The sequence below is a fragment of the Exophiala mesophila genome (genome assembly GCF_000836275.1).
Source record: "Exophiala mesophila strain CBS 40295 unplaced genomic scaffold supercont1.6, whole genome shotgun sequence".
In the NCBI taxonomy this organism is placed as follows: Eukaryota; Fungi; Ascomycota; class Eurotiomycetes; order Chaetothyriales; family Herpotrichiellaceae; genus Exophiala; species Exophiala mesophila.
Genome location: NW_015622509.1, coordinates 819542 through 844000, shown reverse-complemented (window position 1 = coordinate 844000; position 24459 = coordinate 819542). Strand labels below are relative to the sequence as shown.

The following is a 24459-nucleotide window of genomic DNA, read 5'->3' as shown; positions in this document are numbered from 1 at the left end:
AACATTTCTACTGACGCAATTTGTCCTCAGAGCAGGCTGTAAGCTCTCTACGGACGTATGCCAAAACGAAGGGATTGGGAATTTCCGAAGACTTGATGGTGCTTTTGAAACTATTTAAGCCTTTGTTCCCTGCCCTTCAGAGGACATAACGTATCAAAACATCTGCGTCAATTCACCAGCAATACATCGACATCATGAGAACTTCGTCAGCATTTGCGATTGGAGCGGCTCTCCCTTGGCTCTTTCAAACCGCGATATCTCAGACAGCGCAGCCAGACGACCATCCTATTCTTCTTCTCAGCGAGGATGAGTCTTTCCATTACGAACTGCTGTTACCCTTTGGAAATGCCATTTACGGTGGCGCAGATGTCAATACCTTATTGAGTGCTGCCAAAAGGATCAAACCTGGAGATTTCGACAGCTTCAGCGAAGTCTTCTATGACCTTGGGAATAGCACAAAGCTCCAGGCAGAAGATCCCGAGAATGCTTACGATCCTGTCAACGTGAGAGACACCTGGTTCTCGGCGGCGAATTATTTCCGCCGTGCCGACTTCTACATACACGGAGACTGGGAAAACCCGCTGATAGACCTTCTTTGGAAGGAGCAGAGAAGCGCCTTTGACAAAGGTCTTTCGTCCTTGACACATCCAGCACACCGTGTTCAGATTCCTGCTGCGGAGAACTTCTGGTACGCTCCATCTGACGAAGTCATACCTCGTCCGACCATGGTTCTCTGCAATGGCTACGACGGTGCCCAAGAAGATATGTACCACACGATTGTCGTCCCGGCGTTGGCTCGTGGATGGAATGCTATTACGTATGAAGGTCCCGGTCAGCCTACGGTGCGTCGAGAGCAGAATATCGGCTTCATCCACAATTGGGAAGCCGCAGTGAACCCAGTCGTCGACTATGTGCTCTCGGAAAAAAGGGATGTGGTCGACAGTGATCGTCTTGTACTGTACGGCCATTCGCTGGGTGGCTACCTTGCCGCACGAGCTGCCGCTTTTGAGCCACGCGCGGCTGCTGTCGTCCTCAATGGGGGAATATTTAATGTTTTCGATTCCTTTGCAGGTCAATTGCCGCCCGACGCAAGGGCGCTACTAGACACGGGAGCCCAAGAAGCCTTTGACGAGGGAATTTCCGCCTTACTGACACAGCCCAATCTTCCTTCAGGTCTTAGATGGGGTATCGAACACGGCCTATGGGCCTTCAATACCCGGTCTGGGTTTGAGTTTTTCCAAAAAGCCAGAGCATTTGACATGGAAGGTGTGGTGAATCAAATTCAAATGCCAGTCTTGACTGTGGATGCCGAGTTTGAACAGTTTTTCGCAGGCCAGTCGGAGTTATTGGCTGAGGCCCTCGGTGAAGTGGCTACGTTTCATCTCTTCGATGGTGAAGCCGGCTACCATTGTCAAGCTGGGGCGCTTCAAGAGCTGAACAGGTTCGTGTTTGCGTGGCTACACAAGACGCTGCAATGAGCATGAAATGTACCTTGGACATCAATATTACCTAGTATCTTAGGGCCCACTTTATCTGTCTTCTCAATAAAAATGGGCTTTAAATTGAAAGAAAAAGTATAATAAAGACCAACGACATGGTTCCATGTAGTATGGAGACCAAATGATCGGTATTTCTTCACATTTTTCTCCGTGATGGTGATGATGATGCCTGGAATGCCACTGGGTCCATCTGGTAGAAGTGGGTCCGAGCTTTTCAGGGACTCGACCTCGGATACACGAAATACGGAATACGTCACTTTAAAGGCTATTGGGAAAACAACAGGGGGCAGCTGGACTTCAAGAAACGACTTCAATTATCCATTTCACCACTACGCGTCAATCAGATCATCGTGAGCATCTACAGCAAAATTCAGCATCTCATCAAGTGAAGCAACTTGAACGCATTGCCCATCATGGCCACACTCGCAGGAGCTCTTGGACTCACTTCCACTGCCAATCCCTTGGTTGGCAATTACGCGGCACACCATGCCATCTTCAACTTTGTCCTCGCGTACATGGCGCTTTCAGCACGGACGTTGAAGCAGAAATACAAGCTCGATCACAACGTCAACCCACGCGAGGATGTCGCACGCTTTGGTGAAAAGGCAGTGCAGGATGGCAAAATCACGCGTGAGCAACTCAACATGGTCAAACGCAACGAAGCCGCGCACGCCAACTCGATGGAGCATTATACAGTTTTTGTTGCGAGTATCTTGTTTGCAACCGTCGCCAAAGTGCCCAACTCTTCAATCAATCGGGCCTGCACGATCTACTCGGTCTCCCGGGTCGCTTACGGCTTGGCTTACATCTACATCACCAAGTACAAGTGGTCATATGTTAGGAGTACAGCTTGGTGGTCAAGCAACTTTTGTTGCTTCTACTTGCTCTGGCAAAGCGCCCAACGCTTGAGCTCTAGCATCTGAGACGAGGTCTTGAGGGTGGTGTGTGTCTGAGGCCACGAGATCGATGTGAGGAGGCAACGACGGGCAACAAGGGAAAATCTGGCCATGTTTCAGCCCGAAGATTGATCGCGAGCTTATCGCTGTATTGCTAGCAAGAAAATAGTCTTTTCTCTACCGAATGCAAATTCAAATAGTCTTGACCATGGTGTCTCTCCTAGACAGTTGATACGGTCGTGGACAGAGACGGGTAATTAGTGCGCGTAATCATTAAGCTAATGTTGCTGGCTAAGCATATTGTAGTTACCTCGCTACGCCAACTCCTCTATCTCCCTATCCTGACAACTGCAGGGAATGGCCTGCCGAATACACTCGTCAATTGATTGTGTATCGGTAACTGTCAAGTTCGTAATAGGTAGAGCACGACGTGATAATATAGGGTCTAACACATGAGACTCGAGGAAACTGCAAAGGTCGCGGAACGAAGGGGCGATTTCGTCGAAGATCGGGTAGACCTTGACCATGCGTTGATTACCCCATCGATAGAGCCTATTAAGTTGATTAGCTTTGAATATATAGAGCGAGAGATAAAGGGGGATATATTATACCGCTTTCCGTGCCCGGGAGGGAGGAGGATGATAACGCCGCGGCCAAACTGGTTAATTAGATGTTCAATGGCTTGAATGGACTGTATGAAATTCGAAAGTTGAGAGCTAGACATGCCGATCTTGTCCGTGACGTATTTCAAGAGTCGTGTGACGATGCTCCAGCCTACCTTAGTCTCGATCTTGTAGTCGTCTAGGAAAGTGATGAGCGTCGAGTCTTTCTTCTCGGCCCGTGCCTTGAGTTTGTTGTACTCGTCAAGGAAAGCAAGATCATCTTTCACCTGGCGAATATGCTCTAGGAGCTCGTTGGGACTACGCCTCTAACCGGCGGCTTGAGAGTACGCACTGAAAAAGCGGCGGAAAATCTCAGGGGTTGATGGGTCGTTAGCCGCGTCACGGGCCCTTATAGCGCTTCGTACATCCGGGGCCTCGCCGTTAGCAATTGCATATATCTGGATAAGGGAGTATAGGTGTCTCGAGGCCCTAGGTCCAATCAGGTCATCGAAGAAGAAGTTCGTGATCTCCACAATATCGGTATCCTTGAAATTAAGTATGGCCCGACTGTTGCTCTTCATTCCTACGACATGGAGGTTCTTGAGACCGCGATAGAATTCAGAGCGGAGTTTGGCGACATGCCGTTCTCCGACCGTGGGGGAGAGTGGAAGTAATTGCTTGTGGAGCCGAGCCTCTATACACGGAATGGTGGACTGGTCGCTAGAATCGACGGTATGTCTTGGAGGATGAATAGTAGTGCCAGCGGGTATATCTTGACCGGCCTCCTCGTCCTCGCTAGGTTGAATATCCTCGCTGATATAGGTGTCTTCGTAGTCCTCCTGGTCGTTATCCTGTTGTTGATCGATCTCGTCTACATCACTGTCGTGGGGACGAGTGTGTGGGAAAACACCAATAGGCAATTCCTCGTGATCCTGTGAGGGGGTAGAGGACGAATTGTCACGGTCGTCAGTCTGAAGTTGGGCCGACTCCGTGTAGTCGTGCAGGATCGAACATTGGCGAGATAGGGGTGGATGACCGCCTTCTAGTGGTGCGGCGGTGCCCCTACCTGACGTGGATGTGTCGTGAGATACCTGGTGAACGGCTACTCGACTTAAGAGTTGGATGGCTTGTATAAACTGTGGCGCGGTATCGTAGGAGCAATCTAGGAATAGAGAGCTGATAATTTGGAGTGACTATAGTAGTGAGTAGGCGAGGAGTGGTGGTATCACTGGAAGACTAACCTGGTACACGGCCGCTCGTTCTGGGTCCGTCAGCGTGTTCGGAGGGAGCAATTCGGAAGGCTCCATGCTAAAAGCGCGAATATGAAGTAGGTTGACACGACTGAAGAGTTAGCGGTATAGGATTGTAGAGTAAAGACTTGGGAGCATGAAATAGTGGGTGAGGAATATCTCTCGGTAGAGACATGAAGAAGAATGGCAAGAAGTAGGTAGTACGAATAAGTTCTACGACCTCGCTGATACACGAGAGGACGCTAGACCTATATTCCTGAAAATGAATCCAAGGTATTCCTACCCCCCAGGGCCCCCACGTGTAGAACGCGACGATATAAAGCTGGTGTCACGGTTCGGTCTTCACGCATTGTTGTTTATTTGTTTAGTTAGTTCAGGCGCCAAGCCTCGCAGTCAAGTGATGAGGCCACAATCAACCTATTTTGACTCTCAAGTGCCTCGCCACCTAGTCTAGTCCTCCATAGAGGAATTCATATCATCATCAGCACTTTCGAGCGGACAGCGCTGACAGCGCTTGCTTGCACCGTGATAGCTGGATAGCTCTAAAACCAATGATGGACGCTATGTGCGCTATATCTGGTCAATAAGAGCAGATGCTGATAGTAGAGTGTCGATTCAATTCCCATGGCGCGGCGGTCGCTGAGGACCTGAGGTCATGTAGTGGTCTGCTCTGAAATTCTGAATTGTGAGGTTACTGATGTTCGCTCTAATGTTCTATGATCCACCGTAAACATATATGCATTTCCCACATACATGATCCTCTGTGGTGGGGTCCATCGGCCAAAACTCCGTCCGAAGTTCCGATCCGACGTCTTCCCTTCCATCGTCTAGAAACCTTCTTCCCACGCCCTCCAGTCAACTATACAGTTCTCCAACGAGTGAGAGAGCAATATTGAAAGCTTGGGACAAAACGCCTGCAGTGGTCGGACGATATCGCTGCTCCTATATCGCCGGACAAGCCGAGAATGGTCCCAGGCTGGTTCCTCTGACCAATCCACCATGGATATCATGCCAAGTGAACCTTCTTGCTCGCTATCCCAAGTTCCCTTCTGGGTAGTTGTGAGTTCTCCCTCCCCCGCGATCGCAACATCTTGCGCCGGTCAGAACAATCGCCTTTGCCAGAGAGATATCCCTCGTTATGTTAGATTGTCACTTTGCCACTACTGTTTGAACAAGTCTGTGACCCAAAACTTCCTGACCCACGATCGGGACTTTGCGTTTGCCATTCTCCGTCGGAGGTCCTCACCGGAAAAGCACATATAACAAGGGCCTACTTAAAACACATTTTTGCAAACGTGTGCAAAGCCAGGCGCCTGCCTAGTCTGCTGGTTATCAGACTTTGTCCTTTCGCAATTGCTTATTGCAACGTCTGAATCACCTCCCTTCATTCTTTCCCCATCTCTCTTCCTCTTCCTCCCTTCCTCTCGCGCACACACACTCTCATACCACAGCCCTTACCAGTACTGCGTCCTTGAGTCTCAAAATGACTTCTTCTACGGGTCCAGAACTTGTCTTTGCATTCGCATACATCATTGTGGGCTCGATATTGGCTACATGCCTCCTCACAGTACTCAAGTTCGATATTGGCCACACCGTGACCTCGAAGACCGGTGCCTATCTTACATCTGCGCTCAACTCAGCCTGTGAGACCTGTCTTCGTCTCTTTTCTGTCGCCGACCCACACTCTGCTCCCAAGGGTGAATCATCCTCCCTTTCTCGCGGTTATCTACAAGACCTTCCCCACCGATCTGGAGCACGACCAACAGTCCGAGGCTGCCTTAACCCACGGCAGACCGATCAACTTCCTACCTTTGACAAGGATATCAATGGACGACTCAGACAGCTCCTCACCGACACTAGTGCGAAGTATCCAGAGTCCATCTATCTTGGACGATCGACCTTCGAGGGCGGCAATGCCACTCTCTTCGCCCGCCATCGAGTCTTTGACCAAACGAAGTATCACGGCGAGATTGTCGGTATGCATGTCGACTCCGGTTCTATGACCGTTACCATCCACCCAGATGATGTCCGGGCTGTTATTGAGAATGGATGGGGCCAGAGACACCCATTGTCAAGTCGTAGTGCGACCTGGCTTCGCTACTCTACTACTTCTGCACATCACACCCCAAAAGCTGGTACCCAAGTCATTCTCTATGCACCCAGAAACCAGGAGGAGTTGAACCTCATTGAGCAGGTCATAAATGCTGCAGTGTGGTGGGTTGGCGGCATCGACTCGTCTCTACGAAAGGAGAGTTTCTGTTGAGTGGCATCACAGACTAGCAACCCAACTTATTCTTTACGATGCATATCTGCTTTTACACCGCTTCGCCTACTATGGAAACCCCCCTTAGGGGTGTGTAGGATATCGAGTCATCGCACACGACATGGATAAGGTGGCCTCGGTACTGTACCATACCAGGTAATAGAGCTAGAACTTCCCGGCTATGATGGCTCCATTACAGGCAGTATATCTTCTTCTTCTGAAGATAGGTCGCTAGTCAATTCACAATGGACGACGCAGCTCGGAGGTCAAACAAGACCACAAACAGACAGAAGTACATAGATTGTCAATGAGTTTAGTTTCATTTCAAATCCCTGAAAGGCCCAGGTGAGAAAATATAGAAGCCTGGTCACTATAGCACTAGGGCCACCCACAACCCTTGGTGGCATGTATAACCCAACGGTCCATAACCACGAGGATTAGACCACACTGTATCTTCCACCAGGACGATCGGCAGCGTCGGCGGCGCTCATAGTACCCTCCTTCAGCAACCTCATCAACTCCCTCATTGCATCGTGCACCACGACCTCGGTATCGCCTTCGACCAGGATGTACAACTTGGGATTGTCGTTGGGGCCTGGGTCTTTGCCTGCAGGATAGAAACTGCCCTTGGTGGTGATGCTGGTGCCGGTACTCTCGAGGATTTTGGCCACGTTGGTCCGGTTGGTGACGGCCCATCGTGCTTTTTCTATTTGAACAAAATTCTTGGTCAGTATATGTGTCTGGCGATAAAGGTACATTACATAGTGAGTAAAGGAAAGTGGGCAAGGGTCAACTTACGAGGAAAATCATTGATCTCCAACGTTGCGTGGAATGCACCGGCGTCAGGTCCTTTATTGTCGATGGGCACTCCGCTTCTCATGACGCCTGCCTTGGACAGTTTCTGGTTGATTGCACCAACGGCCGCGGCGACCTTGTCCATTTGGTTCGTGGGTCCTGAGCTTGCGGCCGGTTCTGCTCGTTCCGTCTTGTGCACGGTGATCTTGCCGTCCAAGTCAATGCCCTTGGGTACTCCGGGGACATTGTTGCTGGTACTGGGGGTCGCGTCGAATGCTTTGACACCAGATGCCGCCTTGGCGAATATATCGTCGCCCACTTTTACGTCCTTGCCTATGCCTTCTTCCTTTTCTTCTTGTTCGTCACCTTCCTCACCTGTCTTGAAGGTCTTGCGCTCGCGTGCTTTGGCTGCGTCGCGCTCTTGGTCGAGCCGCTCGAGACCCTTGCCGCCGAATCCAGATGCCCCAGCTTTCTCCTTGCCGGACTTGACCTTCTCCATGAACGTGTCAACCAACTTCTGAACTGATTCGGGAATGGGCTGGCCGGACTGCTGGAGCGCTTTGGCGATATCCACCGCGTACCGATCTTGTTCCTCTGTGAGGAATGTGACTGCAGTGCCAGTGTTTCCTGCTCGCCCTGTACGACCGGCTCGGTGGACGTAGTCTTCGAGATGATTTGGAGCGTCAAAGTTGACCACGAGTTTGAGTTGATGGACATCAAGTCCTCGAGCAGCGACAGATGTGGCAATGAGGATGGGAACTACACCTGCTTTAAAGTCGTCGATCGTCGAGTCTCTGTCGATTTGATCTTTACCACCATGGATAGACATGCATGGATAGCCCTTTTTCATGAGATCTCGCAGTAGCGAATCAGCTGATTCTTGTCGGTCGACAAATATCAATGCACGGTCATCCTCATTCTTGTCATCTTCATAGAGTTTGCCCAGCAACTCCAATAGACGGACAAATTTTGTGCCCTCTTCACGAACCTCGACAACTTGGGTGATTTCTGGAGCAACAACGCTCCGACCGCCCACAACGATCTCAACCGGCTTGCTTAATGTCTTTCGGGCCAATGCTTCCATTTGACGTGGAAAGGTGGCAGAGAACAAGACCGTTTGGCGATCTGGTCGGATATTCGACAAAATCTTCATCACTTGAGGCTCAAAACCCATGTCAAACATTCGATCTGCCTCATCAAGGACGACATAGGTCACACGCTTCAAGTTCGTCACCCTACCACTGTTGGCAGCCAGCAAATCTATCATTCGACCAGGAGTGCAGACCACAATCTCAGCACCTCGCTTGAGGTCGGCGATCTGGTCTTTGATTGGGGCACCGCCATAGGCGCAAACTGCTCTCAGACCGAGAGCCTTGATAAAAGGCTTGCACTCCTTGTGAATCTGGGTCGCCAATTCTCTTGTAGGACTCAATACTAGCCCAATCGGGCCATCGAGAGCATCAAGAGGAGGTTGATCCTTGATGTGTCGGAACATCGGCAGTAAGAATGCTATTGTTTTCCCAGATCCAGTTTTGGCAACTCCAATCACGTCTCGACCAGACATGATTGCAGGCACAGCTTGGGCTTGGATACTTGTTGGAGCCTCATAACCCAGCTTTTGGATGACTTCAAGGACTTGCACCCCTAGACCACACTGGGCCCATGTCTGGACTGGCTTCGGTACATCCACGCCCCGAACCTTGATATTTTCCAGCTTAAAGCGCAATGCAGCAACATCGTCTTCGGACCAGTCCGCCATATCAATAGGCTCCGAGTACAAGTTCCGTCTGAAGGGCCTGTATTGAATTTTCGCGTGGTTAACGGTCGGAATGTCTTTCTTCTTCTTTTTGGCATTGGCATTCGCAAGGGACAAGATGTTGTCAGGATTGTCGTCATCAACAGCTGTTAGGTCAACTTCATCGTCTCCAAACATGGCTTCTGGTTCTTGTTTCCGAGTGCTGAGCTTGCCTTTGGGCGCAAACGTCTTTCGCGTCGATGCTGGTTGCAAATCTTGCATGAAAGCGTCAAGTGGGTCGATTTCTTCGTCTTCATCAGGCGCAGTTTGCTCTTCACTTGGTTCGACAGCTGGTAAGTCTGTCATATTGGTGTCCTCTGCGGTCTCTGCCCGGCCTCGTTGCTCGACGGCTGCGCGTGCTGCTGCCATGGCCTCTTCATCGTTCTCGTCATCTTGCATGTCTGTGTCATCCTCAGCTTCGTCAATTTCATCCTGTTGACTCTGTCCGTCGCCATTACTCTCCTCGAGCGCTAGATTGGGCAATCTTTCGAGTTTCTTCTTGGTCGTCTCGACGTCCTCAAAGTCAAGTGCTTTCTTGGACACATCAGTTTCTGCCGCAGCTTTGATGCCAAGACCAAATTTGCCCATATTTCCAGTGGCCTTCAGGGCTTTGGGAGGCAATTGCTTGAGGTTAGAGCCCAACGGTGGCGTTGAAGGCTTCGGAACATGACCGTTGGCCAGTGATGGAGCCGACACATCTCCTCCCAACACTTTTGATGTTGCGGCAGCATGATGAGCTTTCTTTGCAATAGCTTTCGGATCAAACTTTCCGGCATAAGGAGCAGGCGTAGGCGAGCCAATTTCGGGAGTCGCGGGAGCTGATGGGGAGTTGGTTGATGTTCCCGCTGGTGACATTCCTGCTCTTCTGTCAATTTCATAGAGGATACTTCTGGCACCACCGGCGGCCTCGAGCTCTTTTTGTTTCTTCGCTTGCTCTTCGGCCTGCTTCTTTTTCCATTGCTCAAGTTTGGCGAGTCTGGCTGCCTTTTGCTCTTCTGCAGTTTGCGCCGTGGGAGTGGAAGGTTTAGAAGACTGGAAGCAGTTATAAGCACCATTCGGCAACCGGTGAAGACCAGAACGTACCTCTCTGGACACATTGTTAGCCTCCTTTCTGGAGCCGCGGTCTCGACTGGTCTCTCTCTTCCTCTTCCTTGACTCTGTCGAACCGTCCCTTGATCTGTGAGCCCTATCGCGAGAATCGTCCCGGCGTGGGCGGGCATCTCGGTCTCGACTACGTCGACGATCATCCCGGTCTCTGGAGGGTCTTCTGTCTCTAGACCTATCTCGTCTGGAGTATTGATGGCGTTCGTCTTCTCTTCTGCCGTCGTACCTCCGGTCTAAGGAACGGTCCCGTCTTCGATAACCCTCACGATCGCGATTCTTGTCGCGGTCACGGTGTCGACGCTGGAACAGAGACAAGTAAGTACAAGAGTCGACATGGAGGGTGTGGATCTCAACACATACCTCTGGGCTTCGAGACCTGGAGTACCGCCTTCGATGACTGCGGTCGTCATCTCGCCGGCTTCTCTCGTGTCGATCATCATCTCGACGGTTGCGTTTGGACGATGAGTACTGGCTTCCTACAGGTGATGGTGAGCGAGTGTCCCCGTGCCTAGCCATCCTGTGGCTGTAGATAAGTGAGCTTTACAGTAAAGCGTACTCCACACCCAGGATCCGGCGGTGGATGAAATTTCGTTCGGGCGGGGGATCAGCCCAGACTGGACTTCTTGAGTGACGGTCTAGATGTAGATCTCTCAGACAAGAAGTGGCGTTGTATTCATTTTGGTCATGTTCAGGTGCCAAGATGAACAGACCAGCTGTTGAGATAGATTTAATCTACTTAGGTCGTTTGTTTGCTGTCGTGACAATTCCAGGCTGCAACTGGGAACAAGTTTGATACCCGAACGGAGCATGTCTTGGCACGTGATTGGGCACGTGATTTCTTTGCTACGACAACAACCGGGAGATCTGGTGACAAATAGAAGAGCCCAATGGCTAGGTAGATGAATATATTGTGCATGATCATTATCGATAGGATGAATGGACTGCTTCGAGGATAATTTGGGCCTTCCTGCAAAGTCTCATGTCAAATACAAGGGGCCCAGATGCTGAAGCCCCTCCAATTGTGCAACAGAAAGGAACAGAGGATTGATGAGGATGAACATTTTCCATGTTGGCTTTCCATAGTAATGAATACCACTTGGAGCAAATGCGTTGTGTGGCCTCAAACGCCGACAACGCCAAATATCGTAACACGTAACCAGAACCATGGATGCGATGCCCATTTTGCTGCAATGAAGGCTCAGTCGACATCCATGTCTTCTTCCGTACCACCGCCCACCAGCATTTTCCTCTTCTTCTGCCGTAATCTCTCTTGTCCCACCAGTCGACTGCTCTCCATCTCCAACTTGACCTTCTCGACCATGGGCTCCATCTCTGCCCTGGCGGCCTCGAGGTCTGCCAATTCCTTCCGGATGAGATGTTCGCCTTGAGCGACGACCTTGAGATCCTGCCTCTTCTTGGCCTCTCTTTGAGCTTTGCCACTGAGTCTCCTCCTTGTGTAGACTCTCTCGCGACGTGCTCTGATCTCCTCGATCCTTTCCATGGCCTTCATGGTTGCCGCCACCAAATTGCGGTCGTACTTGACCGGGACGTTGCGTCGTTTGGCGAATTGTGAGAGTAGTAGGTTCTGGTCGACAATCATTTCCTTGCCGCGCAGAGCTCGCGATGTCTTGGTCCACTTCAGCTTGCGCGGTTGTCGCTTCATCTTAAAGTTCTTGTGACATTTCGATCGACAGAATCGGAAGACTTTGGCATCGTTGCGGACGAATGTGATGCCTTTGGATGGGTAGACCGGTCGAGAACATAGATGGCAGGTTTCGATTCTAGTAACGAAGAGTGAGTAATCCTGTGTAAGAGGTCATGGAATGAGAGCGTTCAAGACTAACCTCATGGTTCCTGTTCTGCCTCACTGAGGCGGTGTCAGGATGATAGGATCTTCTGTGTTGACCCTAGATCTGTAGAGTGCCTCCACCGTTATCACTATTTGAAAGTGTCTTGCCGGAAGAGCCTGATGGCGTAAATAGGCGTTAAGCCAGTTCAAACCTCATCGTCGCTAGATCCTCGAAAAAAGTTGGAGAAAGTCAAAAATTCATGCCAAGCAACTGCGGGCGCGGGATAGGCAGATCGGGTAAGATAGCCGACTTTGGTTCTTCCGTTCCGAGCTCTTGACCTGCGAAACTTCTTTCGATGTTGATCGAAGATTCCAAGGTTACCATCGAACGAAGAAGTGTGTCTCTGTCGCTTGCGAGCAAGGGTTCTCGGCTTCAACAACTTGTGGATACTCACGACCAACATTCTCCTACTCGACCCTCGCAGGATCGACCTTTTCTGAAAATTGCAAATGGCATCCACCGTTGCCGTCGGCGTAGGCATTGCCGCCGCTGCCTTCTTCGTATGTATCCCTTTGTTGCCGATCATACAGACTGAATCTTGTTCCATCGCTGACAGTCTCATTACTAGGGACGAGCGGGCCTCGTAGCCTTCCGCCGGTGGCGCAATCCCAACGGTCTCAACGCGCTCGGGAGACCCTTCTACAAAGGCGGATTCGAACCGAAGATGACCCGTCGCGAAGCCAGTCTGATACTTGACTTGAGTGAGCGGACGCTTACCAAAGATAAAATCCGAAAGAATCATCGCGCCTTGATGCTTTCGAATCACCCGGATCGAGGTGGTAGCCCCTACCTGGCTAGCAAGGTCAACGAAGCCAAGGAGTTTCTGGAGAAGAATGGTTGAGCAGGAGACTGTGAATAGAGGGGTGCGAGGTGCAATCTATCACGTAAGAGAGCTTTTATGATTGAGCGGGGAAGAGTTTGTTTCACCACATGGTTTTGTTGGCTTTGCATAGCGCTGGCGTTTGATAAGGGATGGCGACGGTGAGATCGACGTGGGAAATTTTAAAGAGGTGGTAACGTGAAGATGGCTTCTCATGTGCGCATCAAGAGAAATTGAAGGAGGGACGAACAATGAGAATGTGCAAACTATCTCCACTCGAGGTTTGGGACGTTCTAATCTGTACATCATAAAGCTCTGGACATTTCTAAAGACGACGGGAGAAGCGAGAGAGGTGTGTTGCAACCAAAAGGCCTCGACGTCTATGCTCCTACTAGGAAGAAATGCTATGTATGTACTTTACAAACATGACCATCAAAGCAATCGCTCGATCACACTGCGCTTGCTGTCAGACCAATAATGAACATAAATGCTCAGACAAAACTTAGGGTTTCCCGTCCCATTTCTCTACCCAATCCTGGACAAATGTATTGAACTCGTCCTCCTCCTCCCACATGAGAACATGTCCTCTCCCTTGCCACACCCTGTACTCGGGGCCATCGCCCAACACCTCCTTCAAAATCTCAAAATGTCGAAACGTAATCATACGGTCGATGGTGCCGTGCACGACGGCCATTCTTTCGGCGCCGATCTTTTCCTTGAGCAGCAGTAGCTGGTCCTTGGATTTATGGTGCCACCCTGCGGCAATCGCTTGTAGCATGAAGCCCTTCCTGGTGAATCCTTCTCTATCGGATCTCTTGACGAGCTCATTGGCGGCGAAACGATCCCAGTTGGTGGGAAAATTGAGATTAGAGTCGTCGTATTCTGTGTCGGGAAGGGCGAGAAAGTCATCACTGAAGAGGCGTTTAGAAATTTCCATCAGTTGGAGATTGATGTCGCGGGGGATGAACATGTTGATACGGTCGCGTAAGTTCTGAATAAACGGCACGGTTCGGACCATCCACCCAAAGGTGGAGACAAGGGCGAGGCTAGCTATCGAGTCTGGGATGAGCAGACCGAGTTCTTGAGAGATCATGCCACCCATGCTCACGCCGATAATGTGCAGGTCACGTTTCGAGGTCGTGTGGGTGGCATGGTCCTTGTCAAGCCAACCAATCGAGATGAGCAGATCAACGATGTCTTTGGCCATCTCAGAGGTCGAATATCGACAGCTGGGTTTATCGCTAAGACCCATGCCACGATTGTCGAATACGAGTGAGGAATACTGCTGCGAGTGTTTGTGACCAAAATATTGAGTTTGTCGTTTCCATGCCGTCCGGTAAGCACCTAGGCCCATGATCCACTAGAACAAATGTCAGCGGATTGAACATTCTGGTCCATAAACTGGTTTGAGAGGGAAGCCTTCAAGTAGTGGCTCCGTCGTCTCTCAGAGTTGCCAGCTATCAATTACTGCTTCCACCGAGTACTTGAACATTCAATTCCATGATCAACTCTGGTATCTTGACACTGCTTGGCCAAAGCCTAGGAACCAACACGTGGGAACATTCAATTTCCCTGGCCCTCGACGACGAAACGGCAAACAAAAGCGAGCCATCGTGAACTCACCACAAGTTTAATGGGACCTTCTCCATGGACCTCCCATTTCAACTTAAACGGCCCACCCCGTCTGCCTTTGGCAACCTCGGCATATCCTTCCTTTGAAGGCTCCTGATTCCAATTGACGGTTTTGTAGGCCGGGTGGGCGACGAGTTCAGATGCCTTGAGAGGCATTTTGATGAGGCAGGAAACCAAGTTTCGTACTCTAGATTGGATACTTGGTCCTGAAAGTAGCCAACTTGTTGAGACGTCGAGGGCCGATAACGGAGGCTTTAAGTATACGAAGGTGAGATATGAGGAAGGACGGAGCGGGGACTTGAGTAGATCTGAATAATGCCTCTCACATGCTCTTTTGGGTATGTTTTCTGATTCAGGAGGTTGCAGCCTGGCGGGAGGAGGTGATTGTAATGTCAAGTGTATACAGATTTATATCCCTGCTCGGTGCCTTTCCAATTTGCAGGGTTGATATCTATTGTTGTGATCTTGTACTTTGGCATCTACGTATCCTTTCACGTGCCTTTGTTGAGATCTGACATGATAAGCCCCACTGGTTCGCCGTTGTAAGCTACGGTCACGCAGAAACGCGTTATTACCTCCAGCCTCCTCGTTGTCATCGATACTGGGCACACAGCAGTCAATGAACCTATGAGCTAAATGGAAGGTAAGATATATATGGAGAGAGATAGTCTAAAGGACACGGAACGAGGCCGTATCAGGATTGGAGACTAGGCATCTTTGTCCCGGTGCCTGCTCCTCCTCTCTGTTTATGGCTGCAGGGTCGTTGAGGTAAGCAAACATAACATCGAGCCCACAATCCACAATGTCACATCACTCGACTACGAAAGATACATGTCAAGCTGCCGACGCTGCAATCTGCAATATGCAATCGGCGGGGCGAGCTACAGTCTTGATACGATTGTCCAAAAGACCCATCGGTAGGCAAACGCCGCAACACCGCCCCTCGGGCCAAAGTTATGGACGGGAGTTTCATGACCTCATATGGGTTCGAATTCGGGGACCACTTGCCAACCCAGATCCCCTACCCAGAGTGATCGACCTTCCGCATCTACCATGGCATGGTGAAACCAAGCCTCACAGTGTGGAGCTGTCACCACTTCGCAAGGGTCTCACAAGACCCTCAGGATCAGCGGCATGTTGTGCAGCGCTCATCAAGCCACTAGACAGTGCTGATCTGGCGGGGAAGGAAGCGAGCAAGCGAACGATTAGATTTTCTCGAGGCTGAGGCCGAGATACGAGCTTCAGCGACATCTTCATCAAAATAGAAAACCCAAGGCACTAGATTTCTCGATTCATTTCTTCTGGGGATTGATGCTAACCAAATACCCTCCTTGGCAAACACCCAAAAAAAGAAGCCCGGTGTCCCTTGGTCCTCTGATGTGCAATAATGTGCAATCTCAAAGGGCGATCACCTAGTATGATGGTAGAAGACCACTTGCCAATTCTGGATTTGAAAAGGGCCCCAAATAAATCATGTCAACTAAAAATTTGCTTCCAACTCTCGACAATGCCATTTCGTTATCGAATATACGATCCGCTCGACGCAAGAGCCTGACAGTCCCACTCGCTTTAACCTCGTCAACTTCGTTACTGGTGAGTCAACTCCTCGGTGCTTTGAGGATCTGTCCGCGGAGCATGAACCGGGATTTTATCCGTTTTCTCAGTTCAGACCAAAGGAAATACATACAATATCAAACGGAACCAATCTCGAGACCAAACCTGAAATGGGTGAGAATGAGTCGTGCGAACGAGTGACTAAAACTGATGTCGTAAATGAATGGTGGTAAATAGCTCTGTCTCCTATTCCTCCATGCGGAACATTTCTTCGTCGTCCATGGGCATATCCTTCTCGCCCGACAGTTCGCGGTAGTTCCGCTCGTCCGACAGATTCTGCGTGAGGGTAGGAGGTTGCAACTGTAACATGGGATTATATACGTTGGTCAATGTACTGTCCGAGGACTTGCTGTTGAAGGATTGATACTGTTGTGGCAGTGGTGGTACAGGGGGAACGTCGGGACTGAGGTAAGCTGGCTTGGTACGAGGAGTGCCACTGTTGAAGGTGAGTCCGGCGGTGGCGGCGGCCAGAGTGCCGTCATCCGTGCCAGACGTACTTGGTCGGAAGTCGACGCCAGAGAACCGATGGGGTGGTAGACCAGGAGAGATAACACTTTCGCCATATGAGCTGGACTGGACGGAACGGTAGGACCGCGAAAAGCTGTTACTGCTTGTGCTGAAACGCTTCGAGGTGGGCACCGGATACGCCCCTTCGCTCATGGGTGGAGGTGTGGTCTCGACGGAGCTGACTTCGTCTTGCATTTCGGATGATGAGAATGCTGGCGACCCTGATGATCCCTCGCTTGGATCGATCTGGGATGACTCATTTTCCGAGTGGCCTGACACTGAACTCTCATTGTTCATGGTGCATAGAACAGAGGCCGCCTCGAGAAGTTGAACCTGCTGGTGCTTGGAGATGAGGAGTTTGGAGGTAATAGCCCACGCAGGATCATGTTCCCATCTATTATTCACGGTTAATTGATTTCAACCCGACAAGACGCTTCTGTGCGGCGTCAGAGAGCGTATCTTACAAATGTTTTGTCAAGCAGCTGCTGTGCTTGTAGCCTTTGCCACAGGTATCGCACTTAAGGTCGGACGACGACTTCTTGCCTTCTCCTTTGATCAGGTATGAGCCTTCGCTTGCCCGCCGATTACGGTTCTTATTCTCTCCCTTGGTAGAGGGTTTTTCGTCCTCATCAAAGGAATTGTCTTCCAGTGCCTCGTTGTCCTGTGCCGAGGGAGAGTGGGAGGAGCCGTTGAAGAAAGAGTGCATGCTGGGCCGGGCACTGAAGGAGTGAGACTCTGTGTTCCTCTTGGAGCCGACGCTTCGCCGGTGGGCGTGAAGAGGCCCTGCGGACGCGTTCCCTTGCTCTTTCAACGCTGCCACGATGGCAGCCTGTGCAGTGGAGGAGGCGGCCGAGTTGACGCTTTTCCGGCGGTTGACTCGATGGGAGGGATTGGTGGCCGACAGGGAAATGGAGTGAGAGTGCTGCCTCGTAGAATTGGGAGCATGTCTGGAAAAACTGCCAGAGACTGGACGGGAAGCAGGTTGCTCCTTTGTTGAGAGGCAGGGTCAGCACGGACGTGTCAAAGAACCAGGTGTCTGGGTCCTGGATACTCACTTTGGAAGATGCCATGATGGACTGCTTGCGGAGGATTATCAGACGACCCTCGAGTTCAAAACCAAGCGAGATCTTGAGACTTGAGAGTCGTCAGGAGACAATCGAAGCCAATGTGGAGGGACAAAGTTGGATTGTCTGGTGGGGGTTCCTCCCGAAATTCAAAGGTGCGTGATGGACGGCGAGGGGGAACGACGCGGCAGGCTGCAGGTCGGAGACCAGGGCTGGAAGGGGCGTCCGTTACAACGCGCAGGCTGCTTGATAATAGATATTGTTTCAAAGTATAAGAGCGGCAAGACGGGCGTGGTCGTTATCGTGATCGAGAAGGAGTTAGGGAAGGACAACAGCAGAATGATCTGAAGAATGAATTGCAAAAAGGAATGGGGTCGGAAATGTGTGAGGACTGGGGTGTGCTCGTGGAGAGGGTGGCAGTGGTATTACTGGGTGGCCGTGTTGGAGGTGGCAGATGAAGGGTGGAATTGTGGACAAATCATGCGGAATGATCAAGAGGGAAACCGGTAGTAGTACTTGACAGAACAGCCCGAGGGGCCTGCTCCTCCCGGCAGCTCAGGTGTTTGCTGCGGCGAGTTAGGTGGTCAGTTGTTCAGGCCTGCAGCTGTCCATTTGCTCAAGCGACCCCGGTGCCCAGTGGGTGCCAGTGGGTGCCAGTGCCAGTGCCAGGCCCAGTGCCGATGCCGCCGCCGTGCCACAGTGGTGCTGTGCTTGCTCCTCCCACCTCAGGGCGCCAGGCGCAGGTCCAGTGTCGGTGCACTATGTTTATGGGTCCCTATCACACGCGGCACGGGCGGGCAACCAATCAGTAGCGCCTGTGGAGTGGTCAGTTCAGTCATGTATGCGTAGGTCAAGGAGCGCTGCCTCCGCACCTCAGCCGTTGCAGTGGTTGGAATGGTGGTTGACCCAAAGAACTGAACTTGACAGTCTCTTTGTCCACGGCCACTACGTACAGTAGACTCGCATTCAAGTAAGTCTCTGAGACGATGAAGTCCTGCTTGTCGTAAAAAAAAGACCCATATTGTCAATTGACAGATGCGCTTGTCCCAGGTCAACCTGTCAAACAAAATAATCTTAACCTCAGTCTGGCCAAGGCTCGACCGCGGTCACCAGGTCTGGTTGGTTGGCGTTAGGAACCTGCTTTCTCGTACTCTCTTGTTCCTTGGGTCCTGCTGATCGCCCCAGTCCTGTTCTGGCGCCCTCCCACGAGCCATGGCCAACTAGTGGATATCGTGCAGGAGTCATCGTCTATGGGCTCTCTACGGAGTAGGGAGGCTTGACCTTTTGTGACGCTCGACACTTGGCTAGGCCACGATAAGTTGGTGTACTGCGGGGTCATCCGCTGGCTGGATCACAGCCAACAGCCTACGGAGTACAGACAGGTACGAAAGCTCCATACCCGCAAGCAGTCACTTGGGAGGCGTGGAGGTGGTCCAGGAGATTGATCCAAAACTTTTTTTTTTTTTCAAAACCTTCGGTCCTGGGTGAGATGTACGTTGTGGTGGCGATGCGCGTACACGCTGTGATTTCAGCCATGGTAGTCAGGCAGGCGGGCGGCACCAGAGATTAGTTCTTGAGCCGCGGCTAGTATCTAACAATTCCCACACGCAGGCTATGGGATGCCAAATTTCAAGTCCAGGAGTAGGCAAATGTTAGTCTTCACGATCAGATAACACGAAATCTTAAGCCTGGGGCACTAAAGTGATTCATGATTGTTAGACGTATCCTGATAGGGCGCGTGGGTCTGCACTGACCGTGGTTGTACGGTTGGGATCAAAGTGGCAACAGGCTCACCTCGTGGACCTGGACCTGGACCTGGGAATGGCTGGCTCCAATGGTATCCCACAACCTTATGGAGCACGGACTGGCAAGCCACGGAGCCGGGATGGCAATTGCTCAAACAAAACAAGTATGGGAACCAGCGCCCACGGGTGTACGGTACACCTGTGCAGATGGTTCATGCCCTTCAGGATCGTGGTCATGGGTTCATTCAACCCAGTTGACCAACGAGCAGCAGCATCGGACTAATACTAGATGTACCTAACTGGGCGGCATTGCACTCACCTTTTAGCAAGACTGGAACAAGTCACTAACTGCTGTAACCACACAATCTGACTGTTCCTAGCTAAAGACTTGACTAATAAAGAACGACTGCTTCAGGGGTGCCAGGCTGCCAGGCCGCCGGTGCCAGGCAATCATCACCTAAGTACTCCGTAGTACTTAACGCCTATTACTTAGTGTCTCTCGCGCCTTCCAAGCCTCTGGGATAGGCCCCCTCGGCCCCTCGGTCGCCTGTCATCCATAGCCGCCCTCCGCACTTCCATGCCCTGAAGCTCCTGTAACGCCCCCAAGTTCACTGTAAGCTTTCCCCCAAACGTGGCCTCGGGCACTGCTCCAGGATCGTCAGCGCTGACATTGTTCCAAATTCTTGACCCCGTGCATCGATAGCCGATGTCACTATAACGACATATTGATATACATAGATCATCCTGCTTGTAGACCTTGCGCTCGCGATCCATTAGTCAAGTCGCGTCCAGCAACTATCATGATCCGAGGTTAACAGAGGGGTGTATGAGGGGCCAACTATCAATACTTTAGATAGTTTCGACGAAAGGTACGGCTGCAGGTGCCCAAACAATTCCATTTCCACGAATCATGGCCGACAGTCGGTACTTGGACGTGGAGTGTTGATTGGTATCTACAACCAACTTCCCGCAGGCGCTTGATTGCCGAATGATCAGTCATTGGGCCTCAGCACGGGAGATGGTGTTGCATCTTGCGAGCGTGTGCAGCATGACCAGGTGGAGCCAGACAGGAATGATGGAATCTGATGGATACGATGGAGCTCTGAAACCGCGACTCGTAGCTCGCATCAACCGACTGGGCTCAGCGTCAGCGGACCTGGAGCCAAACAGGAATGGGTGCAGCAATGGCGACAAGCGACCACGGCATGGCCTGACGCACTTACGACGACCACCCATGCTCTGGCGTGGTCGCATGATAGTAGTGGCCGCCAAATCACGCAGCGTCTCCCTTACCGATGCCGTCATCGGCGGGCTCTTACAAGCTTGCCTGAGATGCGGTGCAGCCCCGTGCCTCTTGCTTTCTCCATGCCCCGAGCTCTTCGTGTCAAGTGGCCCATCAGCTGTCGTCATACCTGCTGGGGCTGACTTTTGTGCACTGCACCTGCAGTGTAAGTGTTGCCTGCAGGCCCGCACGGCACAGTAGCTTACGACCCCATGAACAATACCTCGGGCCTAATGACGTTGCCACGGTGCCTAGATGATTCCTGCTGGGCGGGGGGATCTATTCCTACAGTACGGAGTAGAGGTTTCCCAGCGTACCCTAACCGCATCTAGGGATGGATGGACTAGTTTACGCCTGGAGAACGTATCCGGGGATCGTCTCAAGGGATTACCGTACTCGGCGGGGCTTGACTGTGTTGATGTTGACACCAAGCAGTCTTGTTCAGTCTACGAATAAAAGTATGGGGAGGGGCCAACAATCTGGTATGCTTTCGGACGATCAGTGATCCGCGTGGCAACTAAGGGCCATTGCTGATCAATTAAAAAAAAAGTTCCAACTGTCTGCCCAGTCTCATTCATCCGAAGCTGCCGGAGGACTTGCAAAGCAATGACTTCCAACGGAGCCTGAAAAGGTCTTTTTTACCTTGAGCATGCAACTACGCTTGACAGTCCATAAATGTGCCTTGAATCAATTAGAGACTAAGACCTCAGTGGACCTCTAATTCCCATTACCTGATTATTTGGCATCGTGGAGAAGAGGGGTCGACCCCAGAAATTGGGGATGCCTAGTGACGCCCGAACAGAGATGGTACTAATTAATGGCGGGGTTTCAGAACCAACCAACGAGCCAACCTCGGCGTGGTCCAGTGGCGGTTCCAAGTTTGAAGCTTTCCGGGGTTTCTGGAGTCAGTCATGTCAGGAGAAACCGGTCCAAGCGTGTTTGTGCCCAGAAAATTATTTTTCTGTGCCGTTCCTGCAGGTCACGATCGCAATTGATGGTTGAAGACGTCAGCTGCAGATTCTTGATAGTGATCGCAATCGAGGGCAGTGGCGCTCTCGAGAAATCAGGTGACACTCTGGATCTCCTCATCTCTTCCTTGAATTTGGGACATCGTGACTATCAATCAGCCTGCAGTGTGCCACCAGCAGCACGAACATTTTTTTAAACGATTGCCGGAGCAAAAAGTCATCGGAGCGGCTTTCGCCAGGAAGAGCATAGCCTCCCCGCATAGAATGACATTTAACTAGCACCTGTCTGTGTAGTAGTAGTACTCCGTAGTGCATGCCCCCTCGGCCCCTCGGGCCCCCCCTTCCCTCTGGACCTTTGGCACTGGTAGCCTAGCTGAACACCTACAGTCAGAGTAGTTTTGGTCCTAGGCAACTCTGGTACAGTAAGTAGTACAGTGGTACCCTGGTGGGCCACGCATAGGAATATACTTCAATGCAGCCGTGTGGACCAACTCAGGAGACAATGCCTTATCTGACTTGTTCAAGATATCGCGGCATTCAAGACTAAAACGAACAACAGCCCGAGACTCGCGATACGCTATCGGAAGACTACTGATAAGACCTTGACTGGGAATTCCGGTTTTAGGCCATCATGTCGAGACTCGAGGGGCATCACGGAAGAAAAAGGGACGGTTCTTGCATCAGGGCTAACTTGCAAGGGGCTGGAACAAAGATAACCCGATAACGATGGATTCAGGCACCAGCATTCATGACTTATCACTAATTAGGCCTCAGTGAGGAGGAACAGGCGGCAGGAACTGCTGGGAGCTAGGAGAAATGGGAGTGACCGACGCCCTCATCCCCCCAGCAGTGTCGCTTTCGCTTGTTAGCGGCGAGATCGAAGCCCCCCATGACACCTTGGATAAGATGAGGGGTAGATGCATGAGCATGCGTAGACCTTGTGGTTCATCGTCTATGGAATGTCGGAGTTGTTCATGCATCGATTAGAATAAGAACAGTCATCAGCGTCAAAATAGCAAGTGGCAGGGTGTTTACTGGAGGAACGCAGAGAGCTTCCAGGGGCGGGGATTGCTAGTGCTACTACTGATGAGATAGCAGCACCGTTCTTTCAGACCTGTCTCATCATGACTTCCTTTGTCAGTCGATATTCCCTTAGGGAATATGATGACAACTAGATACACAGTACATGGCTGTTTAGGTTATATGTGGTGATATTTTTATCCCAAGCCTCTGCACTAATATCAATAATGTCCGTGAGTTGATCTGCAAGTGTCGGACAGGCAGAGCTTGGACAGGCATGGTACCTAGCAACACCCTACCCCAAGCTCGCTATCTGAGTGGAAGATCATGTCCGATCAGCCACGCCAGCTCAATCATGATGCAGAGATCTCAACTTTATTGATTTGCTTGTGGTTGCCCATTGCAATATTGTCCGTGTTTGGTGGACGGACTTGTTCCTTCGCACCTGTTGGGCTCTCTTTTTTTGTGATTTCGCTTGACCAAGGACCTTGTCCGGTTCGCCAATGCTTGTAAATCATGGCCAATCTACCACCACTCTGATTGTGATTCCCAACTGGCTGGCGCGACGGAGAAGGAGACTGACGCTACCCTCCTTTCCTTCTGCGTTGTTCATAAGTCATCAGTAGATCCATAGTAGTAACGCTACATGTTACCACCCTCCTTGCTTCGTTCTTATTTTTTTTTCTCTCATTATTGCTTCTTCGAACTCGCCCTCTCACAAAACATCAGGGGCAGGAGCGAACGTCACCCGTCACCCGTCACCCCACCTGCTCTGATTCGCCCACGCGATCTAAGCTCAGCCAGCCTGACCACTCAAATCTCACCAATACCACTACATCGACCTGATCCTTTGCCTCTGGCCTTCGCAGATATGGCCGCTGTCGAACAGCCAGTTCCTCCATCTCAATCTTGGGCTGCCTGGCTTCTTGACTCCTACGCTTCATCGATATCTCCTGTCAACAGCCAACACGACGACGACTCTGACTCCCATCATACGTATACCACCTCTCCCGTACACACACCTATGTCTTCAATCTCAAATTCTTCGGCCTACGGGCCTTATGTGAGAACTGGTCGAGGGGGCGCTGGTAATTTCACCTGGCAATCCGACGACAAGTCATCAAAGTCACCCACCATGGTCGATATCGAAGCACAGAAGGAACCTGTTCAGCCATCTTCCCTGAGCGAGCGACGAACAGCCGCTGCGAACCTCGAGAACATAAACACACAAGAAGCAATGCGCTTGCGTCAAAGCTCCGCGCATTATTTCCCGTCGGGTCGAGGAGGAGCTGGAAACTTTATCTCGAGTAGTGAGGTCGCCCAGGCGAAACGCAGTCCCAGTCTCCCAGTCAGCCTGACAGGCGTAAAGACCAACAGTCCCATCTATCCTGTCCATCCTGGTCGAGGTGGTGCCGGAAACTATGCTGCCTCAGCCGAAGCCAGTGGCAGAAAAACAACAGACAAGGACCGCCAGGAGAAGATCGAAGCAGAACAACGAAGAGAGCAGGTTGTTTGTGAGGTGGATGGTCTGCTTCAGCCTCCTCCTGGTGCCTGGCTTGGTGGAAGGAGGAGGAGCGAAGCAATGCATGACGAAGTGTGAGCCTCAAAGGTTGCATGGTGCATTTCCCCCACCTACGCCGAAGTTTGAAGCTTCGGTGCCACTCCAACGTCCTAATCAACATTTTACGATACCTGGGCGACTATACTCTCTCAAAACCTCTACGGATCGCCCAACTTCGCTTCTTGAATAGAA

The 24459-nt window shown here is 51.2% G+C and overlaps 9 protein-coding genes across 11 annotated transcripts; 5 read left to right on the top strand and 4 right to left on the bottom strand.

The window, feature by feature from the left end:
* Positions 1-194: 194 nt before the first annotated feature.
* PV10_08226 (uncharacterized protein) lies at positions 195-1478 on the top strand (the record flags this gene model as incomplete). The annotated part of the gene is made up of 1 exon (XM_016373216.1): positions 195-1478. One exon carries the CDS (start codon positions 195-197, stop codon positions 1476-1478), a length of 1284 nt encoding a protein of 427 aa, XP_016220127.1.
* A 301-nt stretch (positions 1479-1779) lies between these two features.
* PV10_08225 (uncharacterized protein) lies at positions 1780-2587 on the top strand. The gene has a single exon (XM_016373215.1). It carries the CDS (start codon positions 1913-1915, stop codon positions 2420-2422), a length of 510 nt encoding a protein of 169 aa, XP_016220126.1. The 5' UTR covers positions 1780-1912; the 3' UTR covers positions 2423-2587.
* A 2962-nt stretch (positions 2588-5549) lies between these two features.
* Positions 5550-6839, top strand: PV10_08224 (uncharacterized protein). The gene has a single exon (XM_016373214.1). It carries the CDS (start codon positions 5731-5733, stop codon positions 6508-6510), a length of 780 nt encoding a protein of 259 aa, XP_016220125.1. The 5' UTR covers positions 5550-5730; the 3' UTR covers positions 6511-6839.
* Positions 6810-10947, bottom strand: PV10_08223. Of its 2 annotated transcripts, XM_016373212.1 has the most exons (4): positions 10565-10947; positions 10184-10504; positions 7309-10132; positions 6810-7216 (listed from the first exon to the last, which is right to left on the bottom strand). In XM_016373212.1, exons 1-4 carry the CDS (start codon positions 10718-10720, stop codon positions 6948-6950), a joined length of 3570 nt encoding a protein of 1189 aa, XP_016220123.1. In that variant the 5' UTR covers positions 10721-10947; the 3' UTR covers positions 6810-6947. The 2 variants fall into 2 exon arrangements, with proteins under 2 accessions (XP_016220123.1, XP_016220124.1); XM_016373213.1 differs by having other exon boundaries at positions 6810-10132.
* A 158-nt stretch (positions 10948-11105) lies between these two features.
* PV10_08222 (uncharacterized protein) lies at positions 11106-12205 on the bottom strand. The gene is made up of 2 exons (XM_016373211.1): positions 12049-12205; positions 11106-11985 (listed from the first exon to the last, which is right to left on the bottom strand). The coding sequence occupies exons 1-2, from the start codon at positions 12051-12053 to the stop codon at positions 11403-11405; spliced, it is 588 nt and encodes a 195-aa protein (XP_016220122.1). The 5' UTR covers positions 12054-12205; the 3' UTR covers positions 11106-11402.
* A 160-nt stretch (positions 12206-12365) lies between these two features.
* Positions 12366-13375, top strand: PV10_08221 (mitochondrial import inner membrane translocase subunit tim14). Its single transcript, XM_016373210.1, has 2 exons — positions 12366-12554; positions 12623-13375. The coding sequence occupies exons 1-2, from the start codon at positions 12504-12506 to the stop codon at positions 12893-12895; spliced, it is 324 nt and encodes a 107-aa protein (XP_016220121.1). The 5' UTR covers positions 12366-12503; the 3' UTR covers positions 12896-13375.
* On the bottom strand, positions 13177-14940 carry PV10_08220 (uncharacterized protein). Its single transcript, XM_016373209.1, has 2 exons — positions 14498-14940; positions 13177-14234 (listed from the first exon to the last, which is right to left on the bottom strand). The coding sequence occupies exons 1-2, from the start codon at positions 14660-14662 to the stop codon at positions 13377-13379; spliced, it is 1023 nt and encodes a 340-aa protein (XP_016220120.1). The 5' UTR covers positions 14663-14940; the 3' UTR covers positions 13177-13376.
* An 808-nt stretch (positions 14941-15748) lies between these two features.
* Positions 15749-18138, bottom strand: PV10_08219. Of its 2 annotated transcripts, XM_016373207.1 has the most exons (3): positions 17683-18138; positions 17092-17615; positions 15749-17021 (listed from the first exon to the last, which is right to left on the bottom strand). In XM_016373207.1, the coding sequence occupies exons 1-3, from the start codon at positions 17695-17697 to the stop codon at positions 16307-16309; spliced, it is 1254 nt and encodes a 417-aa protein (XP_016220118.1). In that variant the 5' UTR covers positions 17698-18138; the 3' UTR covers positions 15749-16306. The 2 variants fall into 2 exon arrangements, with proteins under 2 accessions (XP_016220118.1, XP_016220119.1); XM_016373208.1 differs by lacking the exon at positions 17683-18138 and having other exon boundaries at positions 17092-17676.
* A 5439-nt stretch (positions 18139-23577) lies between these two features.
* On the top strand, positions 23578-24306 carry PV10_08218 (uncharacterized protein; the record flags this gene model as incomplete). The annotated part of the gene is made up of 1 exon (XM_016373206.1): positions 23578-24306. One exon carries the CDS (start codon positions 23578-23580, stop codon positions 24304-24306), a length of 729 nt encoding a protein of 242 aa, XP_016220117.1.
* Between the last annotated feature and the right edge of the window lie 153 nt (positions 24307-24459).

Excerpts from the sequence above, each read along its gene's own strand:
- PV10_08219 (XM_016373207.1), bottom strand. Across the intron at positions 17,022-17,091 it reads AGCTGCTTGACAAAACATTT|ATGGGAACATGATCCTGCGT; the intron begins GTAAGATACGCT and ends CGTGAATAATAG.
- PV10_08224 (XM_016373214.1), top strand. The coding sequence starts at position 5,731 with ATGACTTCTTCTACGGGTCCAGAACTTGTCTTTGCATTCGCATACATC.
- PV10_08223 (XM_016373212.1), bottom strand. The coding sequence starts at position 10,720 with ATGGCTAGGCACGGGGACACTCGCTCACCATCACCTGTAGGAAGCCAG. Across the intron at positions 10,505-10,564 it reads CCAGGTCTCGAAGCCCAGAG|CGTCGACACCGTGACCGCGA; the intron begins GTATGTGTTGAG and ends TCTCTGTTCCAG. Across the intron at positions 10,133-10,183 it reads CTAACAATGTGTCCAGAGAG|TCTTCTAAACCTTCCACTCC; the intron begins GTACGTTCTGGT and ends AACTGCTTCCAG.
- PV10_08221 (XM_016373210.1), top strand. The coding sequence starts at position 12,504 with ATGGCATCCACCGTTGCCGTCGGCGTAGGCATTGCCGCCGCTGCCTTC. Across the intron at positions 12,555-12,622 it reads TTGCCGCCGCTGCCTTCTTC|GGACGAGCGGGCCTCGTAGC; the intron begins GTATGTATCCCT and ends TCTCATTACTAG.
- PV10_08220 (XM_016373209.1), bottom strand. The coding sequence starts at position 14,662 with ATGCCTCTCAAGGCATCTGAACTCGTCGCCCACCCGGCCTACAAAACC. Across the intron at positions 14,235-14,497 it reads AAGGTCCCATTAAACTTGTG|TGGATCATGGGCCTAGGTGC; the intron begins GTGAGTTCACGA and ends CATTTGTTCTAG.
- PV10_08225 (XM_016373215.1), top strand. The coding sequence starts at position 1,913 with ATGGCCACACTCGCAGGAGCTCTTGGACTCACTTCCACTGCCAATCCC.